The 18,068-nt window shown below is 40.0% G+C and overlaps 1 protein-coding gene across 6 annotated transcripts in view; it reads right to left on the bottom strand.

Moving 5' to 3' along the window:
• Window positions 1–14,316, bottom strand: part of stxbp5b (syntaxin binding protein 5b (tomosyn)) — a 31,417-nt gene extending 17,101 nt beyond the window's left edge. For 4 of the 6 annotated variants that reach the window (XM_086094441.1, XM_086094444.1, XM_086094442.1 and 1 more), the window contains exons 1-13: window positions 13,775–14,316; window positions 12,805–12,902; window positions 7,766–7,847; window positions 7,315–7,415; window positions 6,505–6,639; window positions 4,857–4,920; window positions 4,302–4,385; window positions 2,756–2,879; window positions 2,587–2,665; window positions 1,273–1,427; window positions 949–1,169; window positions 812–879; window positions 694–734 (exon numbers count right to left, since the gene is read on the bottom strand). In XM_086094441.1, the coding sequence (XP_085950567.1) occupies window positions 694–734; window positions 812–879; window positions 949–1,169; window positions 1,273–1,427; window positions 2,587–2,665; window positions 2,756–2,879; window positions 4,302–4,385; window positions 4,857–4,920; window positions 6,505–6,639; window positions 7,315–7,415; window positions 7,766–7,847; window positions 12,805–12,902; window positions 13,775–13,912 (1,390 nt within the window). In that variant the 5' untranslated portion in view covers window positions 13,913–14,316. The remainder of the gene's footprint in view (window positions 1–693; window positions 735–811; window positions 880–948; window positions 1,170–1,272; window positions 1,428–2,586; window positions 2,666–2,755; window positions 2,880–4,301; window positions 4,386–4,856; window positions 4,921–6,504; window positions 6,640–7,314; window positions 7,416–7,765; window positions 7,848–12,804; window positions 12,903–13,774) is intronic. The other 2 variants (XM_086094445.1, XM_086094446.1) reach the window with 2 other exon arrangements.
• Window positions 14,317–18,068: the final 3,752 nt, after the last annotated feature.

The following is an 18,068-nucleotide window of genomic DNA, read 5'->3' as shown; positions in this document are numbered from 1 at the left end:
TATTTAAGTCGATGATTGCTTGAAAGGAGGCTTTTATTTGTCTTGGGTTGATTTTTTTTTTCAGGGTCTTGAGATTGAAATTGCTTGAGTGAGACACTTTTGCCTCTCAAAGAGGTGTTTACTTACCCTAAAAGTTGACGGTATTATGATTGCTTGACAAAGGCATCTGTCTTAAATTGAGGATTATTTGAGAGGTGTTTATTTCTCTTAAGTAGATTACTTGAGGGGGAATTTTCACTTGAGTTTATGTTCGAGAGAGGAGTTTACATAGATGCTCGACGGGGGGCATTTATTTGTTTCAAAATTGATATATTGAGGGAAGCATTTACTTGTCTGAAGTTGATCATTATTGAAAGGAGGCACTTATTTGTCTTGGCAAAAATTGGATGCCACGCTCTTTAAATGGACACATTAGATGGTTGTTTAAGGGAAGCATTTGTGTTAAGTTGATGGTTGCTTAGGGGAAGTGATTCTTTGTCTTGAGTTGAGGATTGCTTGAGTGAGGAGCTTTTTTTTTTTTTTGGCCTTATTATGATGATGGTTTATAGGAGGCGTTTACTCGTATTTCTCTTAAGTTGATGATTGCTTCAAGAAGGAGTCAATGGATGCTTGAGGGAGTTTACATTTTCTTGAGAGTTGCATTTTATCTGTCCGAAGCTGATGGTTGCTTGAGGGAGGCGCTTGCCTACTTACGTGCCGAAGCGTCCCAGAATTTGATGGAGCCGTCGGCATGGCTATTTTTGGAGTTAAAGCACAAATATTAATGAAGAACGTCCCGCTTTGATCTAACAATTTATCAGTAATCACTCACCCGGTGATGATCATCTCAGGGTAACTTTGTGTGCCTTGTCCCCAGTTTCCGCCACTGATGGGCCAATCCTGGACACATTCAATTTATCATGAGCATATGCACTTTTATGTGAGGACAAAACACGACTGAGGGCCCACCTTCTTGCTGTAGCCTTGTCTCTTCTGCCGAGTGCCCACCGAGTAAAGTGCCGGAATGAGTTCGGCCGGGCAGTCGGCAAAGTACTCGCAGCAGGTGACCGGGGACTCGTGGATGCTTAGAGGATAGGGGTTCTCGAATATCGGGTACCCAATCTGTCCGAGGTCGATGACGACTAAATCCCGCTCCAGGAGGACCACCACGGCGTACGGCTCCTGAAAATCTAAATAAATAAATAAATAAAAAATGCATCAAATAACCAGAAATAGAACTGACCATAGGCCATTTGAGTGACACTATTTCATGGTCGGTGACTTGAGGCTCACCGTTGGGATACGGCGTCTCGCACAGTGTGAGGAAATCCACGATAGGGAAGTCCATCTCCAAGACGGCGATGCTCTTCCCGTGCATCACAGTCAGACAGGCTCTCCGGCCCACCGTGTCGTAGGACAGACCGCCGGACAGAACCATGAATGGGTCTCTGGATGTTGGGGAGCGGAGGGGGATTAAAACCTCTTTTAGTTTGTCTGGTTGTTGAAGTTTACGATTGTTTGAGGGAGGCGTTTATTTGTCTTAAGTTGATTGCTTTATGACTGAGCTCTTTTAATTCATTTGCTCCCCAAAACGTATAAATATGTTCTATTTTAAATGTTTTAAGTGTCCAAAAGACGTATTTATACGCTTTTTAATGTTTTGTTTTTTTAATGCTAGAAAGCATAACAGAAGGCTTTGATGCAGCCTCTCAACTGCAAATAGCGGTTGAAGAAATGGTCGATGTTACACAAACGGCCAGCAGGTGGCAGCATAGCCAAAGAGATCAACCAGGGCCATGTTGAAAAAAGCTCTTTTACTCACATTCCCAAATAGATTTGTGAATAATGATGAAGCTTAGCTATATTCTAATGCTAGTTGCTGCCAAACGGAAACAGATAGAAATATTCCTTTTTTTTCCTGATGAAAAGACGAGACGTTTATTTATTTTTTTGGGTAGGTTCCATATTTTTATAGCAATAGAACGCAATATTCTGTGGGCCTTGCAAAATCAGTCAAAATCCAGTAAAACAGCCGTGAGGGAAGGCTTCAGTGAAAATGGCTGGGAGTGAATGAGTTAAAGAATTTTTTATTTAAAGTTTTTTTTTTGCACCGTACATTCTTTTTGTAATTTTAGTTAGCTTTAACTTGTAATCACGTAAAGCACACTGAGTTAGTGAGGTGTGTTTTCAGCGCATTGAGCAGACATGCCCACAGTGTGTGGCTTTATGTATTTGGCGATTCTTTTAATTCATTCAAATTAGGAGAAGGCTTGTTAACAACGCTATTCTTGTCAAATTTACAAGACATATTATTTTCACTTTAGGATTGCTTGAGGGAGGCATTTATTGGATGCAGGGCTCGCCAACTTATGCGCCTCGCCAAATGGCCCATTGCCGACTCCAAAAATAGGCACTTACAATCAATCATTTGTCTCGAGCTACGAAGACAATTTTTGTTGAGCGACACTTAACAGCTTTTCACCAGCTTCTATTATGCGTTGGCATACACGAGCTGTTCTGACAGAATAACAGGAAAGGCTTCTTTCGGAACAGGATGTGGAAGTCAGGTCGTGGGTAAGACAGGATGGGCGTGTCGGTGGCACTTACCCTGCCCGTGTGGTTTTGTACTCCACCTTCAGGATGGGCTTGCATGGCTCTGGCTTCTTGCCATCCTTGGGCTGCTTTCCTGATGTCAAATGGTGTTGCAGGAATTAATTCAGTGTTGGAAATCAGTGTTTGTGTGTACATGTGTGTGTGTGCGCGGAACAGCTCCTACCATGCGGCGTGATGATCTGTGTCGGCTTGGCGGGGGTTCGTATGTTCCAAGTGGTCAGAGTGCCGTCCGAGTGGCTGCAGACGAACTGTTTGCCCTCGTGGTGCCATGCGACCGAGTGGATGGCCTGGAAGCCACCAAAGAATAAATAGCACACAGTGGGATCCTCCTCGATACGACACTCAGCCTTTATTGACAAACTATGCTCTGTGGTCGCCAGTGTGATGCATTTGTGCTGTTTGACAACATGAGCAACAGTGACGAGGGTAGACTGTGACGTTAGCTTCTTAAGTTAGCCACTGGAAATGAAATGCTAAGAGTGTGCTTTTTTTTGTGAGTAAGGGACTCTGATTGGGACCATCTGTGACTGGCTAGATAAAAAATACTGTTTCAAAAAATAAATGGGAAGAGGACCTTGAAAAAAAATTAACGCATATCAAATCGTAATCACAATATTGAGAGGGAAAATACATTTGCAATATTTTTCTAAATCGTTCACCACCGAGTTCCTGCACTGCTTTGTTTTACGGGAGCCGCCATGTGCTTGCCACTTGTAATCAAACGCTAGTGCGTGCCACTGTATGCGAGTTACATAAAAATTGAAAATGAATCTTCCTCCACCTCATGTTGTCATTGTGCAGTGTGCACAGGTGTGATTTTCACGGTGCACTGCCTCTTCCTTGTAGTTTACCTCCGCTCCCTTGCCACAATTGCATTATTGAAGCGTAAATAGAATTGGGGATGTTATTGGTGGTTATAAGAATGATTATGAAAGAATTGCTGCATTTGACTGTAAAAGTGCCACTTACAAGTGTAACGATTAATCAACAACTAAACGATTATTAAAATGTATTGATTAATTGTACAGAGACTTAGGTTCATTTAAAATTGTCTAAATCCTCGAAATTTCAGCCTCTCAACAGTAAATATTTTCATATTTCTGTAGTCCTCCATGAAGGCCAACTGAATTTTTGGGAAAACAATGATCAATATTTTTGCCAAGTTTTAGGTTATGGACCAAACTAGGCACTGCACTGTCAATTTGAAATAATGTCCTTTAAAAAAAAATAAAAATACATTGATGGAAATTAATCCATGTTTTTTCTTAATTTTGTCGATTAATCAACAAAATAATTAACAGATTAATCTATTTTTAAAATAATTGTTAGTTGCAGCCCGAGTTACACTACATAAGCATTGTAGATTAATATACTTAAGCACATCAAATATGTGATATTCTATGAACAAAATTCAGTTTCATAACAGCATAGGGAGGACACCAACCACATTTTGGGTGCAAATCAACTAGCCAGTCTTAAAGCTAATCTTAAAGGTAAAAAAAAAAAAAAACATTCTGGGAATTTTCAAACGTGAACAAATGCTGTTAATTGTCTTTAACTTGACTAGAATGTTTAAAAAGTATCTCCAAAAGTGGCACTGACAATCTTCATCACATTAAGTGTTGTCTTGTATTTCAGGTTTTGCTAAAACCGCCAAGGAGAGCAGGAAGTTGATCAAGTGAGCGTGGAGGAACATAACAGGGCCTTACCTCATCATAAGTGTAGCGGTAGTCAGCTTTTTTGCACTTCAGGTCCCACAACACCACCACACCGCACTCAAATCCAATGAGGATCTTTGGTGATAAGAACACACACACACACACAACTTGCGTCATACCACTTGTGACCAAACAGTTTGGCACAGCCGTTTACTAATTTGCACCCTACAACTTTTTATGCAGTCTGGGATTCATTAAGAGGGGAAAGGCGACATCCTGCTTTGATGTCATCGGTTTGGTTTCATCCTCGTGGGCAGTGTGAGGTCCAGATATATCAGCTGGGCTTCGCCAAAAGTATTCATACATTGGACAATTTTTTAGTTTAAATCTAAATTAAATGGAGAATGACGCGAGTCAATGTAGGGATATAAAGAGAGTGTGTGGCTTTAAAGGTTTAGGAAAGGCCGCTTGATATTTTACTCAAAATTGTCAAAGATGCAAGAGCGCAAAACACGGATGCCCTTTATGCCCAAGATAAAAATTCCTTTTTGACCATACTATAAATCCTTTGCGGCCTTAGCATGTCATGTGAACAGCAGTTGTTACCTTTCCTTCGTCCATGGGGTTATCACTGATGTGCACTACAGGCCCTGGGTGTGTCTTGGTGGATCTGTGCGGCGGTTAAAAGGGAGGAAAGAAAAACAGGTGTCTACGGTTAGCCGCCGTTGCATTCGCCTCATTAGCATGCAGCTAACACAACATTAAAAAGAAGTACTGTGACTGTGTTTGGACAAGAGACTCTTGCATTCACATTCCATGGTTAGTATTGTTACTCTTGGGGGGGGGGGGGGGGTTAGACACAATTTTTTGTTTCATTTGGGAAGGAAGAGCGCCACAGTGAAAGAAAAGAAGGAGGGAGCGAGAGAGCACAGGGTCACATGAGGGTCCAAAAGAGATTAGAGAGTGCGGAGACTGCATCACCGTGGAAACGGAGAGCGGAAAGAAGTGTGCGTCTGGCCTAAGAGAAAAGTGTCGCCGACTGCGAGTGCGGTGGTCTGGCTCGGCTGGCTAATGATCTCATTGCTGCTGATGAGTCGATACAGCAGCAGCAGCAGCAGCAGCAGCAGCGAGGAGGAGGAGGAGGAGGAGGAGGAGGAGGAGGTGTGTGGGGGTGGGGCAAAGCAAAGGATGTCCAACAGCAACTCCACTCAGTGATCATCACAATGACACACCATACATTTCAAGTAAGTACAAACAGTCACCCTTGCTTAATCGCAAGGGGATACATTCCACATGCAAGCGTGATAGAAAAACAAAAGTCGATTGCAGATTTTCACCCAAGTTTTACCGAATTACCAACCTTGGCCAACACACTCGTAACACAAGCAGCAACAAATCTCTGTGAAAAGCCGTTTAGAATTGTGACGAACTCAAAGATATTTGTGTCATTGCGATTCTTAGATATCATTTTTATGAATAAGCCATTCTGATTGGCTGATAGCTAGAGAATCAGGGCATGATATAGAAGTAGACTATAAGAAGTACACAAAAGCAAAAGGCGTTATCTCGTTGATTAAGTTCAGCAAATCGTCGCTGTCCTGTGAAAAAACACTTTTTAAAATGTTTTTGGGGATGTTTGCATTCAGTTTCATCCCATAAAACGTACAAACAAAAATGGACATAAGTGACGAAATGTTACTTTTTTACTTTTGTTCCTGCTTGGAATATGAGTATGGTGAGCAAGTTTGGTAATGTGGGTGCAATGTGCATTTCATGTGGATGGGCCGATAAACAATAACTTTACTCATAAAATCTCTGAGTTGTGAGGGTTCAAGTGTGTGTGAATGCATCTTATGGCGAACCCTTAGTGAGTCGTGTCACCCCGGGACCCCAACTAAAAAAAATCTGGCTTTGCCTCTGAATATGACAAAAGTACAAAAATAAATTTCCCCAAGCAGATACTGACGTATGTAGCATGTAGCCAAATGCACAATTAGGGAATACTTAGGGAAATGACCAGCTTTTAATATACTGTAAAAATACAGTGTAATGAAAAGGAAGAGAACTACAAATAAAGGAAGTTAAAATCTGTAATCATCTATATCAGGTTGAATATGTTAAATTTGTTGGGTTGATGATATAACTTCATTTTGCATTGTCATGGCAATTTATGCTCAAATATCACCGACCTGGGAGGTGCAAAAAAGAGAAGGGAGGTGGGAGAAGGGGTGAGTGGAGGGGGGGGGGGGCTCACAGTTCGATGGCTTTGTTCCACATGATGACGTAGCCTGAGAGGGTGAAGGATTCCACGTTGACGATGTGGATGTTGCCTCTTTCCGTTCCAATGTAAAGCCACTTGCTCTGGAAGGGCAGGTGGCAGTACGTGATTCTGTGGGAGGACATTGGGATGAAGACTTGCCGTAAATATCCGTTATGCCAGTGTTCCTTATCCTGGGTTCGATCGAAACCCAGGGCCTCGGTAAGCCAAGTCTCAAGGGTTCAGCACGGCTGCAAGGAATTTGGTGCGCTCAGTTGTCAACTTGTGACTGTTGTGATGGAACGTCGTGTGACTTCTTTATTATTGTAATCCCTTCATACGATGTTGAGCAATAAAAGAATGTCGTCGGACAAATATGTGCCATATGAATTCACGTGTATCAGAACATATGGTGTGCCACAGGGTTCAAATTTCCTGGCCTCTGCTGTTTTCATTTTCACCTCTGCTCTCTTGTTATTTACTTCTAGTCGTGAAAAGGTCCAAAATATCACAGGTATTATGACCTTATTTGTTTGTATTTGGATTAATGCGAGGACTTTCTTGGCGAAAAGCTCATTTGAGAAGTTTAGCTAATAAAATTCAAACAAGGGTTTTTCTATTGTTACAAATGGGCGGACACAAGAGATACCGTTACTGTCCGTAACAGTTGAACTGTAAACAACACCAACTGGCCAAGATTGAATTACGAAGGCCTCGCTCCGGTTCACACTAATGAAGCGGACTATGAATAGAGCAGTGATGGACAGGTCACATGGCCGCCAATAATACAAGTCTTGCTGTACGTACCTCTCCCTGTTGAATTTGAGTGAATGCAAGATGGCGGGGATCTTTTGCCTCAGGTTCCACAGGTGGATGCTGTCATCAGCTAAGGCACTCACTAGCGCCCCCTGAGAAAAGAAAGAGCCGCATTACATCCCGTGATGCTGTTTGGAGATTCTCATAGAAACCTTCTAAGACCAAACAGGCGCGTGTTTCTGCGGAAACCTGTGCAAACGCGGTGGGGAAACAAACAATGCTCTTGTTACTACCATTGTCCAATTAAAAAAATAAAAATAAAATGCACACATTTATGGCACGGCTAGTTTCAGTTTCAAGTGCCGCAATATTACTACCCTTTAAAGTAGACAAAAGTTATCAAATTTCCCCGTAAAAGAACGACATTTAGGTCACCTTTAACGACAAAGCAGGTCAAATTTGACTAGAACGGTACATGCGCGCTATAAAACAAAATCCAAACCTCGTTGATGAGAAACTGGAGCTGGATGACACTGGCGCCACTTTCGTGTTGGCAATAACACTCCACACCTGCACAGCCGAAGCTGCAGGATGGCTCGGTTAAGGAAATGCAACCATGGACAGACAGCAGGGATACGCGCAAAGGCGGAACTGTTCATTTTTTCTTAACTCTTGCATTTTTAGACACATATGTGGTATAAAAAACAAAAGCAATACGTATAAATTGCTTTGTTTTTGTTTTTTTGCTTGAATCCATTTCAGCCCTGGTTAAGTTATCAGATACTCAATCATTAACTGATTTTAACCCCTTAACCGGGTTAATGAATTTTATAAAAATATTCAAAAAAAATCTACAACAAAAAACACCCACTTACACAAAATTTATTTTCTAGAGTCACAAGCATTTCAAAGATTAACAACACACTTGATTGGATTGCATTATATCCATAAATGAAACATTATTGGATGCGATGAAAAACACAAAACATTTTGACAAAAACCCCCACTAATGCAGTCAAAGAAATTTTTGTTGCCAATATTTAGCATATGCAAGACTTAAATCACCAGCAAAGCCCATATGCTGTGTTTTTGTAAGAAAGGCTCAATTCAAATACTAAAGCTGTCCCTTAAAGGGATGAATCCACAAAACAGGTCTGGAAAAAACTGAAAATATTTACTTCACTTGTTTGGTACAATTTTGTTAAATAGTCATAGTCGACTGCAAGTCAAAGTGTTTAGCAAATGAAGTAGATAAATAAACTGTTTTAATTCATGGCTCCTTTTATTTTTATTTTTGCACAAGCCTAAACTATAAGACCAAAACACTCATGTACAATAAATACAATACTGTTTATTGTAATATAGATTAATTTATTGCTTGTGTTTGTTAAAATACATAAGGGAAGAGGACCTTGAAAAAATAATCGCATATTTAAAAGCAATCAACACTGAGGATAGAAAATCACAATTAGATAGAAAATTGTTTAGCCTTGGTGTCAGTCAATAAGTGAGCATTATTATTTTCGTAAAGGCAGAACTTTTGACTTTCACTGCAGCATATCAGCTCACTTTGATCTGCAAGCAAAAAGTGTCGGCTATGCAAACAAATTGAGCGATCGCGCTATAAATAAAATGAGCAGGGGGGCCCCCCCTCTGTCTTGTTTACCGCCGTGATTTACGCTATAACTCCCGCTCAACTCGGTCCCGACAACGGCCATCTGCTCGCTCGACCCGTTCCTGAGACTGTTTCTGTGTCGTGTGCCTGCTTTGGACACGGAGATGAAAAGGAAAAAAAAAAAAAAAAAAAAAAAAAAAAAAGCAGACGGAGGAGGAGGAGGAGGAGGAGGAGAAGGCGGCCTGGACACCTGGACTCATTCGGTCGCAGCAAAGGAGAGAAAATAAAAACACCCTCCGCAAACACAGCAAAGGAGGAGACGCTCCAAACAAACAAGCTGCTTTTCGTGAAGGAACCAGACGACACATCCGCGTCGCCATCCCGCCTTTCAAAACATCTCCATGTTACTTGGCGGCCCAGGGTCAAACAAAAGTTTAAACAAACCGAGGTGGGGTTCTTTAAAGACTGCCTGTCAAAACTGCCCGAACAGAAGAGGCATTTGGGTAGCTGTGTCTTTTACACAAAACACAGCAAAGGTGGAATATTGCCACATCTGCGTGCGCTTCTGCACAGCATCCCACAATCAAACATTAAACAAACTGAGGTGGGATATTTTTTTTAAGGATTCAACAGTAAACTCCTTAACAGAGATACAGCAAAATCGTTATGTTCTATAGGACTTGACAGGAGCTTTTTTTTTTAAACCTTTATTTAACCAGGTTAAGAAATAAAACTCATTGAGATTTACAATCTTTTGCAAGCGTGACCAGGCCAAGAGGATGCATGATCCCTCATGTGCTGTTTATGATCTTCTGTTTTCTTTGTTGCTGTTGATGAGCTTTTTTTCTTTCATTTGCTGGTTAGCATTTTTAACTTCCTGCAGACATGGCGGTCACATGCAAAGCTGCTGATGTTGAAATGCTTTGGGCAAATAAATACCTCATGTTTTTGGAGTTGCCAAATTTGTTTCTGCAAATCGAAGAAGTAAACACAAAGTAAAAGTAAAAAGCAAGCAAGGAATGACCGGGCAGCTAAATAGATGTCAGCCATGACTTGACATTTTATCCTTCGATCCTCCAATGATTCAGCTACTTTGACAAGAGAAGTTGCTCACCGTCAATGTGGAGCAAGTTTATTTTGGGTCTTGCATAACTGCTAATTACAATCAAGAATGTAAACCGGTTCACTCTGTGGTTATTTTATATTATTTTATATTTGTTGTATTGTTGAGTAAAAATTGGTTACATATTCTTCTAGGTTCAGCTTTCTCATTTTGTTTTTAAAGATTTACTTCATATTTTAAGAAAATGTTGAACTGAATAGCTTGTGTTTTACTTTAACCTGGGAATTTAATAACAACACTAAAAAAAGTTGTGATAATCTAAAATAGGGCAATATGAAATAAATAATTGTGATTTTTTTGGGGGGGGGGGGGGCCATATCACCCAGCCCTATTTTCACGGATTGCGTCTGGAATCGCCCAAGATACATGAGAGTCCACTGTATGTCAAACTTTGAAACAGCCAGGGTTATTATAGTTAACGAAAACAAACTGAAACTAAAATTGAAAAAACTTTTTTTTATTGAAATTAAATAAAAACGCTTAAAAAAATAAAAAATAAATAATAAAACAATTTTATGTTTATAGAACTAATTCAAATTAGAGTGAAAATAACCTTTGTTTTCATTCTTGTCAATTATTTTCATAAAGGGGCTTCTTGGGTTTAATTTACTGGTAAATGTATGTATTTTAGTATTACCATTAGGCCATACACACATGAAGCCAGGTTAAGTAAAAGTTCGGAAATTGTAGTTTAGTTTATCTACTTTACTACACAATACTCATAAAAACAATAAAAATAATACTCATAAAAACTAAACTAAAACAAAGCACTTTCGAAGAAAAAAATAACTAGTAAAAATGAATAAACCCACTCTAAAAACGGATTAAAACTAAACTAATTAAAAAAAAAAAAAAGCTGAAATAAACAACAAAATAAAAGCAAGGTATAATGAAAAAAATCTAAACTATTATAACCTGTAAACATCATGACTCAAATGTGAACATCAGGAAGAAAAAAAAACGTACCAAACTGTGAGTTTCTGTGAATCGTTACACTCCTATCCCACCAGCATCAAGCTCTCCTGTTGCCCAAATCATATTGAAATTGAGGCCCACTTGCTATAAAAGGTCAACATTAAAGATGGCGCCTATCGGAGTGATAATTCGCTTCCACACTAATAGGCAAATTTCTTTTTTTTTTCAAATGTAGCAGAGCACACATCTTATACAAGTCGCCATTTATTGCTTGTCATCGCCTCATTGAGCTGACGCCCGCCGAGTGGCGACGGCCTTTTCCGAACTCCGGGGGCGACGAGGGGGAAGCAATCTATGCGGCTTGTCTTATGATAAATGGACCAATTGCCTGAGCGACAGTAATCCCATCGGCTCGCACATCAGGCCCGCGCGGAAGCTAGAATCCCCGCGTAAACACAGCAGTCTCTTTTTTTTTTTTTTTTTTTTTTTTTAGAGCTCAGTATTGTTCATTCGGAAATGTCATCATCATTGCTCTTTTTTTTTTTTTTTTTTTTTTAAATATATATATATATATATATACACATATATACATACATATATACATATATACATACATACATACATACATTTTTTTTTTTTGTGTGTGTGTATGAGTATGTGTGTGTGCGTGCAGTCAACACAGCAGTCTCTTAATCGGGGAACGTGGGCGGGGATGCGTCGAAATGACAGCAGCAGACCACCTCCAAACCAAGCAACTCCGTTTTTTTCTTCGCCTTTGCAACGCGACCTAAAAAGGACTACTTTGCTTCCTAGAAGGATTTAGCACAGGTTCCGAGGTCGTTTCCTGAACTAAAAGGGTACAAGTACGTATATTTCCAAGCTGCATACGTCATTGCTGCAAAAGCTAACAAGCCATTGCATACCACCAAGTAAGCAAGCAGCAAAGCAGGGTTGAGTGTTGCTGTGCAGGCTAACGTGCATACAAACAAACAGCAGGTTGTTTACAGAGGCGCACTTGTCGAGGGGTGGTTCTTGGCCATATGGTAAAGGGGGTGTGGGAGGCGCACGCTGTTCATGTGAGTGCGGGGACGCCACTAACAAGCCCCAGTGCTCCAAGAGACAGGACTTGAGTGCCTTAAAGGGGACAATTTATGGAACTTTTGAGTTTTTAATGTCAGTATAAAATAGTTGGGGGTCCCTCCAGTGCTTTTCCACACACACACACACCCCACACACACACACACACACACACACACACACACACACACACACACACACACACACACACACACACACACACACACACACACACACACACACACACACACACACACACACACACACACACACACACAGTGTGAAACTAAAATAAGGATATCTTTTAGTTATTGGCCCAGTTCTGAAAATGTGTTAATAAGTGAGCCTTTCTGCCCCGCCGTGATGCAACAGTGGGGCTAATTTACATAATATCTTGTAGCTAGGTTGGTAAAAGATCCAGAGGCAAAGAACCACTTGAAATGGTGGCCCATGCATGTCAAAGCCAAAAAGTAAGCAGAGCTGCAATGTTAGCACAGATCAGCAACAGCTAACACCGTTCCCAACATTAGCTTGTTACTGTATGTTTCTTCCACCCATGATTTTGACATGCATCTACTTCCACATAATTTATCCGATTCACATCATTTGAAATTCAACATATTCCAAAATATTCATACATCAAACTATGTCAGGGTACATCACTTTTTTGTGAGCATTCTACAAAGGTTTTTTTTTTTTTTACTTTCAGTTTAATAACATTATACAGTGGTTAAAACTGCTGAATCACTTTCCTTGTCTGAGTCTTGTCGTCTCTATGCAGGTTAAAAAAATAAAAAAAATAAAAGGATACAGCCTCAGAGCTCCATTCAGCGTCCCGACAGCCAAGATCTTCTGCACGGGGTCGAAGGCCATGGAGGACGGCTGATGCGGAAAACCATGACGCACAGTCTAGGAGAAGGACAAAGCACAATTCTGATCAGAGCCAGCAAGCACAGTCATCTGCTGCATGATATATATAACATAACCAAGTTAAATTAAAAAGCACCACTTCCCCGCCCCACAAAAAATTTATTTTATTTGACACACTGTGTGCGTGCATGCTAGATGAAAGAGTACCGATGGACTGCCCACCTCTGCTTGTTATATTAATACCCTGACTTCAACTCTACAGAGAATGCATTTTACCTACTAAAAGGAGATGAAATGAATAAACTTCCGTCCATTTCCGAAAGCTTTGAAGTGTGTGGATGGAGCTCTCCCCGCTGATTAAAAGCGAGAGACACCTTGTACTGGTTGCTAGCCAATAGCAGGGCAAACAACCATTCAACATTCAAATTCAGACATGTGAACAATTTAAGACCGGCGCACCAAAAAAACAACCTCATAAGAACAAGGAGAACAATAAATTGAATCCTGAGCCTCATAACTGTGAGACGGAGGTGGTTAGTACTTGGTCACCGTACTACTGAAAAGCCAATTAATCAATTATATCCAAAATAAAAATCGTCAATACAAATAAATAGTATGTGATGTCATGTGGTGATGTAAACAGATGTCCATTATTCTTGCTCCACGCCTCACATGACCACCACATGGTCAAGTCGACTTTCAACCATGGGAACATGAAGCACCGGAGCTCGGCTTAGAAAAAAAAAGTGTGCCGGGGGCGACAAGTCAGTGCGGCGCAAACACGCTCTTTGGCAGTCAGCCATCACACACAAAACCCGAAGCGAACGTCCGGAAGAGACTTCAGTTCATTTAAGAGTCCAAATGCCCCCACTCGCAGGATACTCCGGCAGAATGGGGGAGAAATACGGCACCTTGCAAAGCTGGAAATGCTCCGACTGCAGGCTCTCTGGGACGGCGTCATTCTCCTTGGCGGCCCCCGTCTGCGCGGCCGCCGACGACGATGACGACGTCAAGCCGTCCAGCACCTTACGAATGTTGAACTTCTTCATTTTCTTTGGTGGTGGTGGTGGTGGTGGTGGAGGAGGAGGATGAGGTGACTGGCAGACGCGCCGCACCGAGCGAGGTGAGCCGAGTTGTTGTCAACTGGCTAGCCGAGGGAGGGGAGGGTTTAGCGAGGCAGGGAGCTAGGGGGTTAGCCGCTAGCTGGTTAGCTTGACTAACGCACACTTTTCAACGCCGTTCCGTGTCCATCTCGCGGGCTGCGCAGGGTGTCGCCGAACGGCATCGACTGGAAGCTGCCCCCGCGTCGTGGCCTAGCGTCAATCCGGCATTTACGCGGCATACATTGGTGCTCGAGCGAGAGTCGACTGGACGAGCTGCGGTCAGCCCGTTTCTCTGCCCCGCCTCCCGCAAAGCGGCGAGCGGAAGGAAAAAAGGGAAGGAAGCTAGCTGATAGCCGTTAGGTGCTAACAGGCTACGGAAACGGGGCGGACTGTGGCGAGGACCCGGATGAGTCGTCGAGTGAACAGTCAAATAATAATAATGTAATGTTACCGTATAATAGCAATATTAATTTTTAAAAATAAACAAATTAATAAATATAATGTTAACAATAATCTTAAATAAATGAAATAATAATAGTGGTGCTACTAGTACTGCTACTTACTATATGAGTAACTAATAATAAAATTAAAAACAGTTAATAAAATGATAATAGTAATAATAATAATAATATTAATACATATATTATAATAAACAATGATAATATTGTATTAATAATATGAATAATAATAATAATTGTAATTATAAAAATAAATAAAAAAATATTAAACTATTAATTATTATTAACAGTGGTGATACTACTAAGAGTAATACTAATAAACAATAACCAATAATAATATAAATTGCCAATAATAATATTATTGGTTTGTAATAATATTATCACATATGAATAATTATTAAATAATAAAACTAATATTGGTGATAAAAAACTATAGTAATAAAGTAAGTGTGGCAGTAAAGTAATAATGAAAAAACACAAAATAAATAATAATGATTTATATTCATAAAAAATGGACATCAATTATTGTAGGGATACTACTAGTATTGACCAATGTAATGGGCTCTTTGCACAAATCCACTACTTCCTGAACTCAATTACAACTCCTTCAATTCCTGTGTTTCATGATTGGACAAACTGATTAATCCAGGTGCGTCTGGCTATTGTCGTCGTGGTTACTGAGGTCAGGCACACCTGGATTAATCAATTTGCCCAATCATTAATGACGGAAAATAAAGGAGTGGTACTGAGTTCAGGAAGTAGTGTATTTGTGCAAAGAGCCCATTGCCAATTTAAAAGGAGCTGTGATATATTTTCATTGGAGAAGCTTTTGTTTCTTTGTTTTGTATGGTTGTAATATTACTATTTATTTTATGTGTTGCGTTAAGTACTTTATTACAGCTGCAGTTGTTGTGAAAGCAATATTTAAATAAAGTTGAGTTGATAATAGCATATAATAATATAATAATTAATAGCTAGGATAATAATACTGATAATGCTTTGCATGTTTATTATTGTGGTTTACAGTGTAGAACTTTACTGGAACTGGATTGCACCTAAACAGGTTTTTTAATTGACTGTTTACCACAACACCCCCAAAAAACATTACAGTAGGCCTACTTTATTATCTTTATGATCTTGTAATGGGTTAACTTTGTATAGAACAAGAAAAGCATCTAATTCTAGATAGTGACCATTTTCAGAGAGGAAGCACTGTAGAAATTTGACACAAGGGGACACGTTTTTTGAAAGCAGCGTGTGAAAATAGGCCGCATTTCCTCCTTGGACTCAAAGAAGGCCGTTTTACTTCCATAACAGGAAAATCTGGTCTGCTTAAATAGGGTGTCCTTCTGAGATAACCTACATTGTCAATTCTTAGCATATTTACATTTTTAAGGTAACACCTTATCTAACTATAGTTATCTCTCTTTATATCTACCTATACCTATCTCTATAACTAGCTAGCTGGTTATGTAATTATCGAACTACAGTGTATATAAAAAGTCTACACACCCCTCTTCAAATGCCAGGATATTGTGATTGGGAAAAAAAAAAAGACCAAGATAAAGGATTTAACTTGTAAATCTGAAATAAAATCTGAAATCTTTTCGAGAGAGGAAAACTAACTGAAATAATGTGGTTGCACAAGTGTGCGCACCCCCGTGTGGCTGTCTTCAGAATGAACCAACATTCAAACGTATTAACCCCGAATAAAGTTGAGTTGTTCGAGTACACTAGACACTTGTGCAACCACGTTATCTCAGTTATTTTTTTACTTCTCTTCGTTAAAATAGTTGTATTTATTTATTTCCTTCATTGCATTGCATATGTTATAGCCATTGTGTACTGGAGCTGAATTTCAAATTGAGGTCTCTCCTATCTGGGACATAGAGACATAATTAGATGTTCTTGTTCACTGACTTTGACAAAATTGGAATTTGATGATAATCCTATGCAGCTCTGGAGGACATAATCTGCACTGTTTTAATGCATTGGCAGTCTGGCAGACATACTGCAAAAAAAATGCCAGCAGAACAACAAAAGCCAGCGTTTTTCTGGCTGAGATTTAAAGGCAGCGTAAAAGGGGTTAACAATCTCCCTCTTTCTCACAGGGATCCCATGAGATTGCCGTATCAGTACCATAATAAAAAGAACAGCAGTTAGCTGCCCTCGCCTTTCATGCAGAAACCCTGCCAGATTACTGTAGTAGAAAGTCCAGTATTTAGCTCAGCAACTTGCGAAGGCACAACCGTGTATGAGGGGCCTTTAGGGACATACTGTAAATCAGGAGTACCTCTCTCTCACACTTAAAATACTACAGAAACACACTCATTTACATGACTGAAATGCTTATATACACCGCTTACACAAACAATACTGAAAGGACCTTATATACACATTACTAAAACCTCTCGTACGCACTACTAATCTAATTTTATTCAACCCAATACAAACATCAGGAGAATCCATCCATCCAATTTATAAACCACTAGCTAGTGATTCTCAAAGGGTGGCACGTTGGCTCCCTCTGGTGGGACACAAAGAATCATTGAATTAAATGTTCAAATTGAGCATTGTGTCATCGTGTCACATTTTTTTTTATTAATACACGGCAGTGCATTTATTGAAGGTCCCTTGTCACACATATTTCAAACGGAACCTGCAAGTTTTTTGTGTGGCATTGTGTAATAGCAAGATGTATGATATGTTATGCGCATTACGTCAGTATTTAATTCATTGCAGTAGACACACTCATAAGGTAAAGCAAGTGAGAGGGACACATTATAATGTTAATTTTTGCTCTTGTGTATGTCATTAGTTTATCACTTGCCGCCTACTGGAGCGTGAATCAATAGAACCTCAGCGTACAATACAATCATAAATAAATGCTTAGCATATTTTAACCATCAACACTGTCACTGTTGGGGAGCTTTGAGTTGTTGTTGGCCTATGGTGGGTTTGTCTGTAGTTCGATAGAGGGAGACAAAGTCCACGTTGACAGCACAACTACTGTCGCTGGTGTCCCTGTCAGTCATGTCATTAGCCCTGGACCTAACCATATCAAATTATAGCTTCTCCTTGACTTTCATAACTTTGTGTATAAACAACTGCATGAAGAATGGGCCACATATATATAAAAATACAATTGCATTAACTGAGTTCATAAAACATTTTTTTTTTAAAGTTAACACTTTTATTTACGTCTTCATACTTGCATTTACATCAGACACATCCTGATTATTCTTTACTTTAAGACGAAAAACCACCACGTAGTTAACCCGGAAGTAACATCGGAAGCAGGTGAGCGGCCGCGACGTCACAAATGTGGTCCGGGAAAAAAAAAAACATACAAAATGGACGACCCTCAAAACTTGGTGAAAACTAATAATAATTGGAGAAAAAAAAAGTTTTTTGTTAGTACCTTGACTTTGAGATATAGTGTGTATATATAGCACACAATAATAATAAAAAAATATGGTTACGTCATATAATAAACTACAAACTATTCTCTTGCTGATACGGGCGGAAGGGTAAGAAAGGTGTTAATCATAAGTGGTGTTTTTCTGCCTATTCCACCTGAAGTCTTGCACCAAATCTACCTTTTCTCTCCTCCAGGTGGTGGTGGGAGGCCGGCCAAACCCTCC

This window comes from Leptonotus elevatus, chromosome 14 (genome assembly GCF_054856555.1).
Source record: "Leptonotus elevatus isolate MCC_2025b chromosome 14, RoL_Lele_1.0, whole genome shotgun sequence".
Lineage (NCBI taxonomy): Eukaryota > Metazoa > Chordata > Actinopteri > Syngnathiformes > Syngnathidae > Leptonotus > Leptonotus elevatus.
The sequence above is the reverse complement of the archived record's forward strand: the minus strand, read 5'-3'. Positions and strand labels throughout refer to the sequence as shown.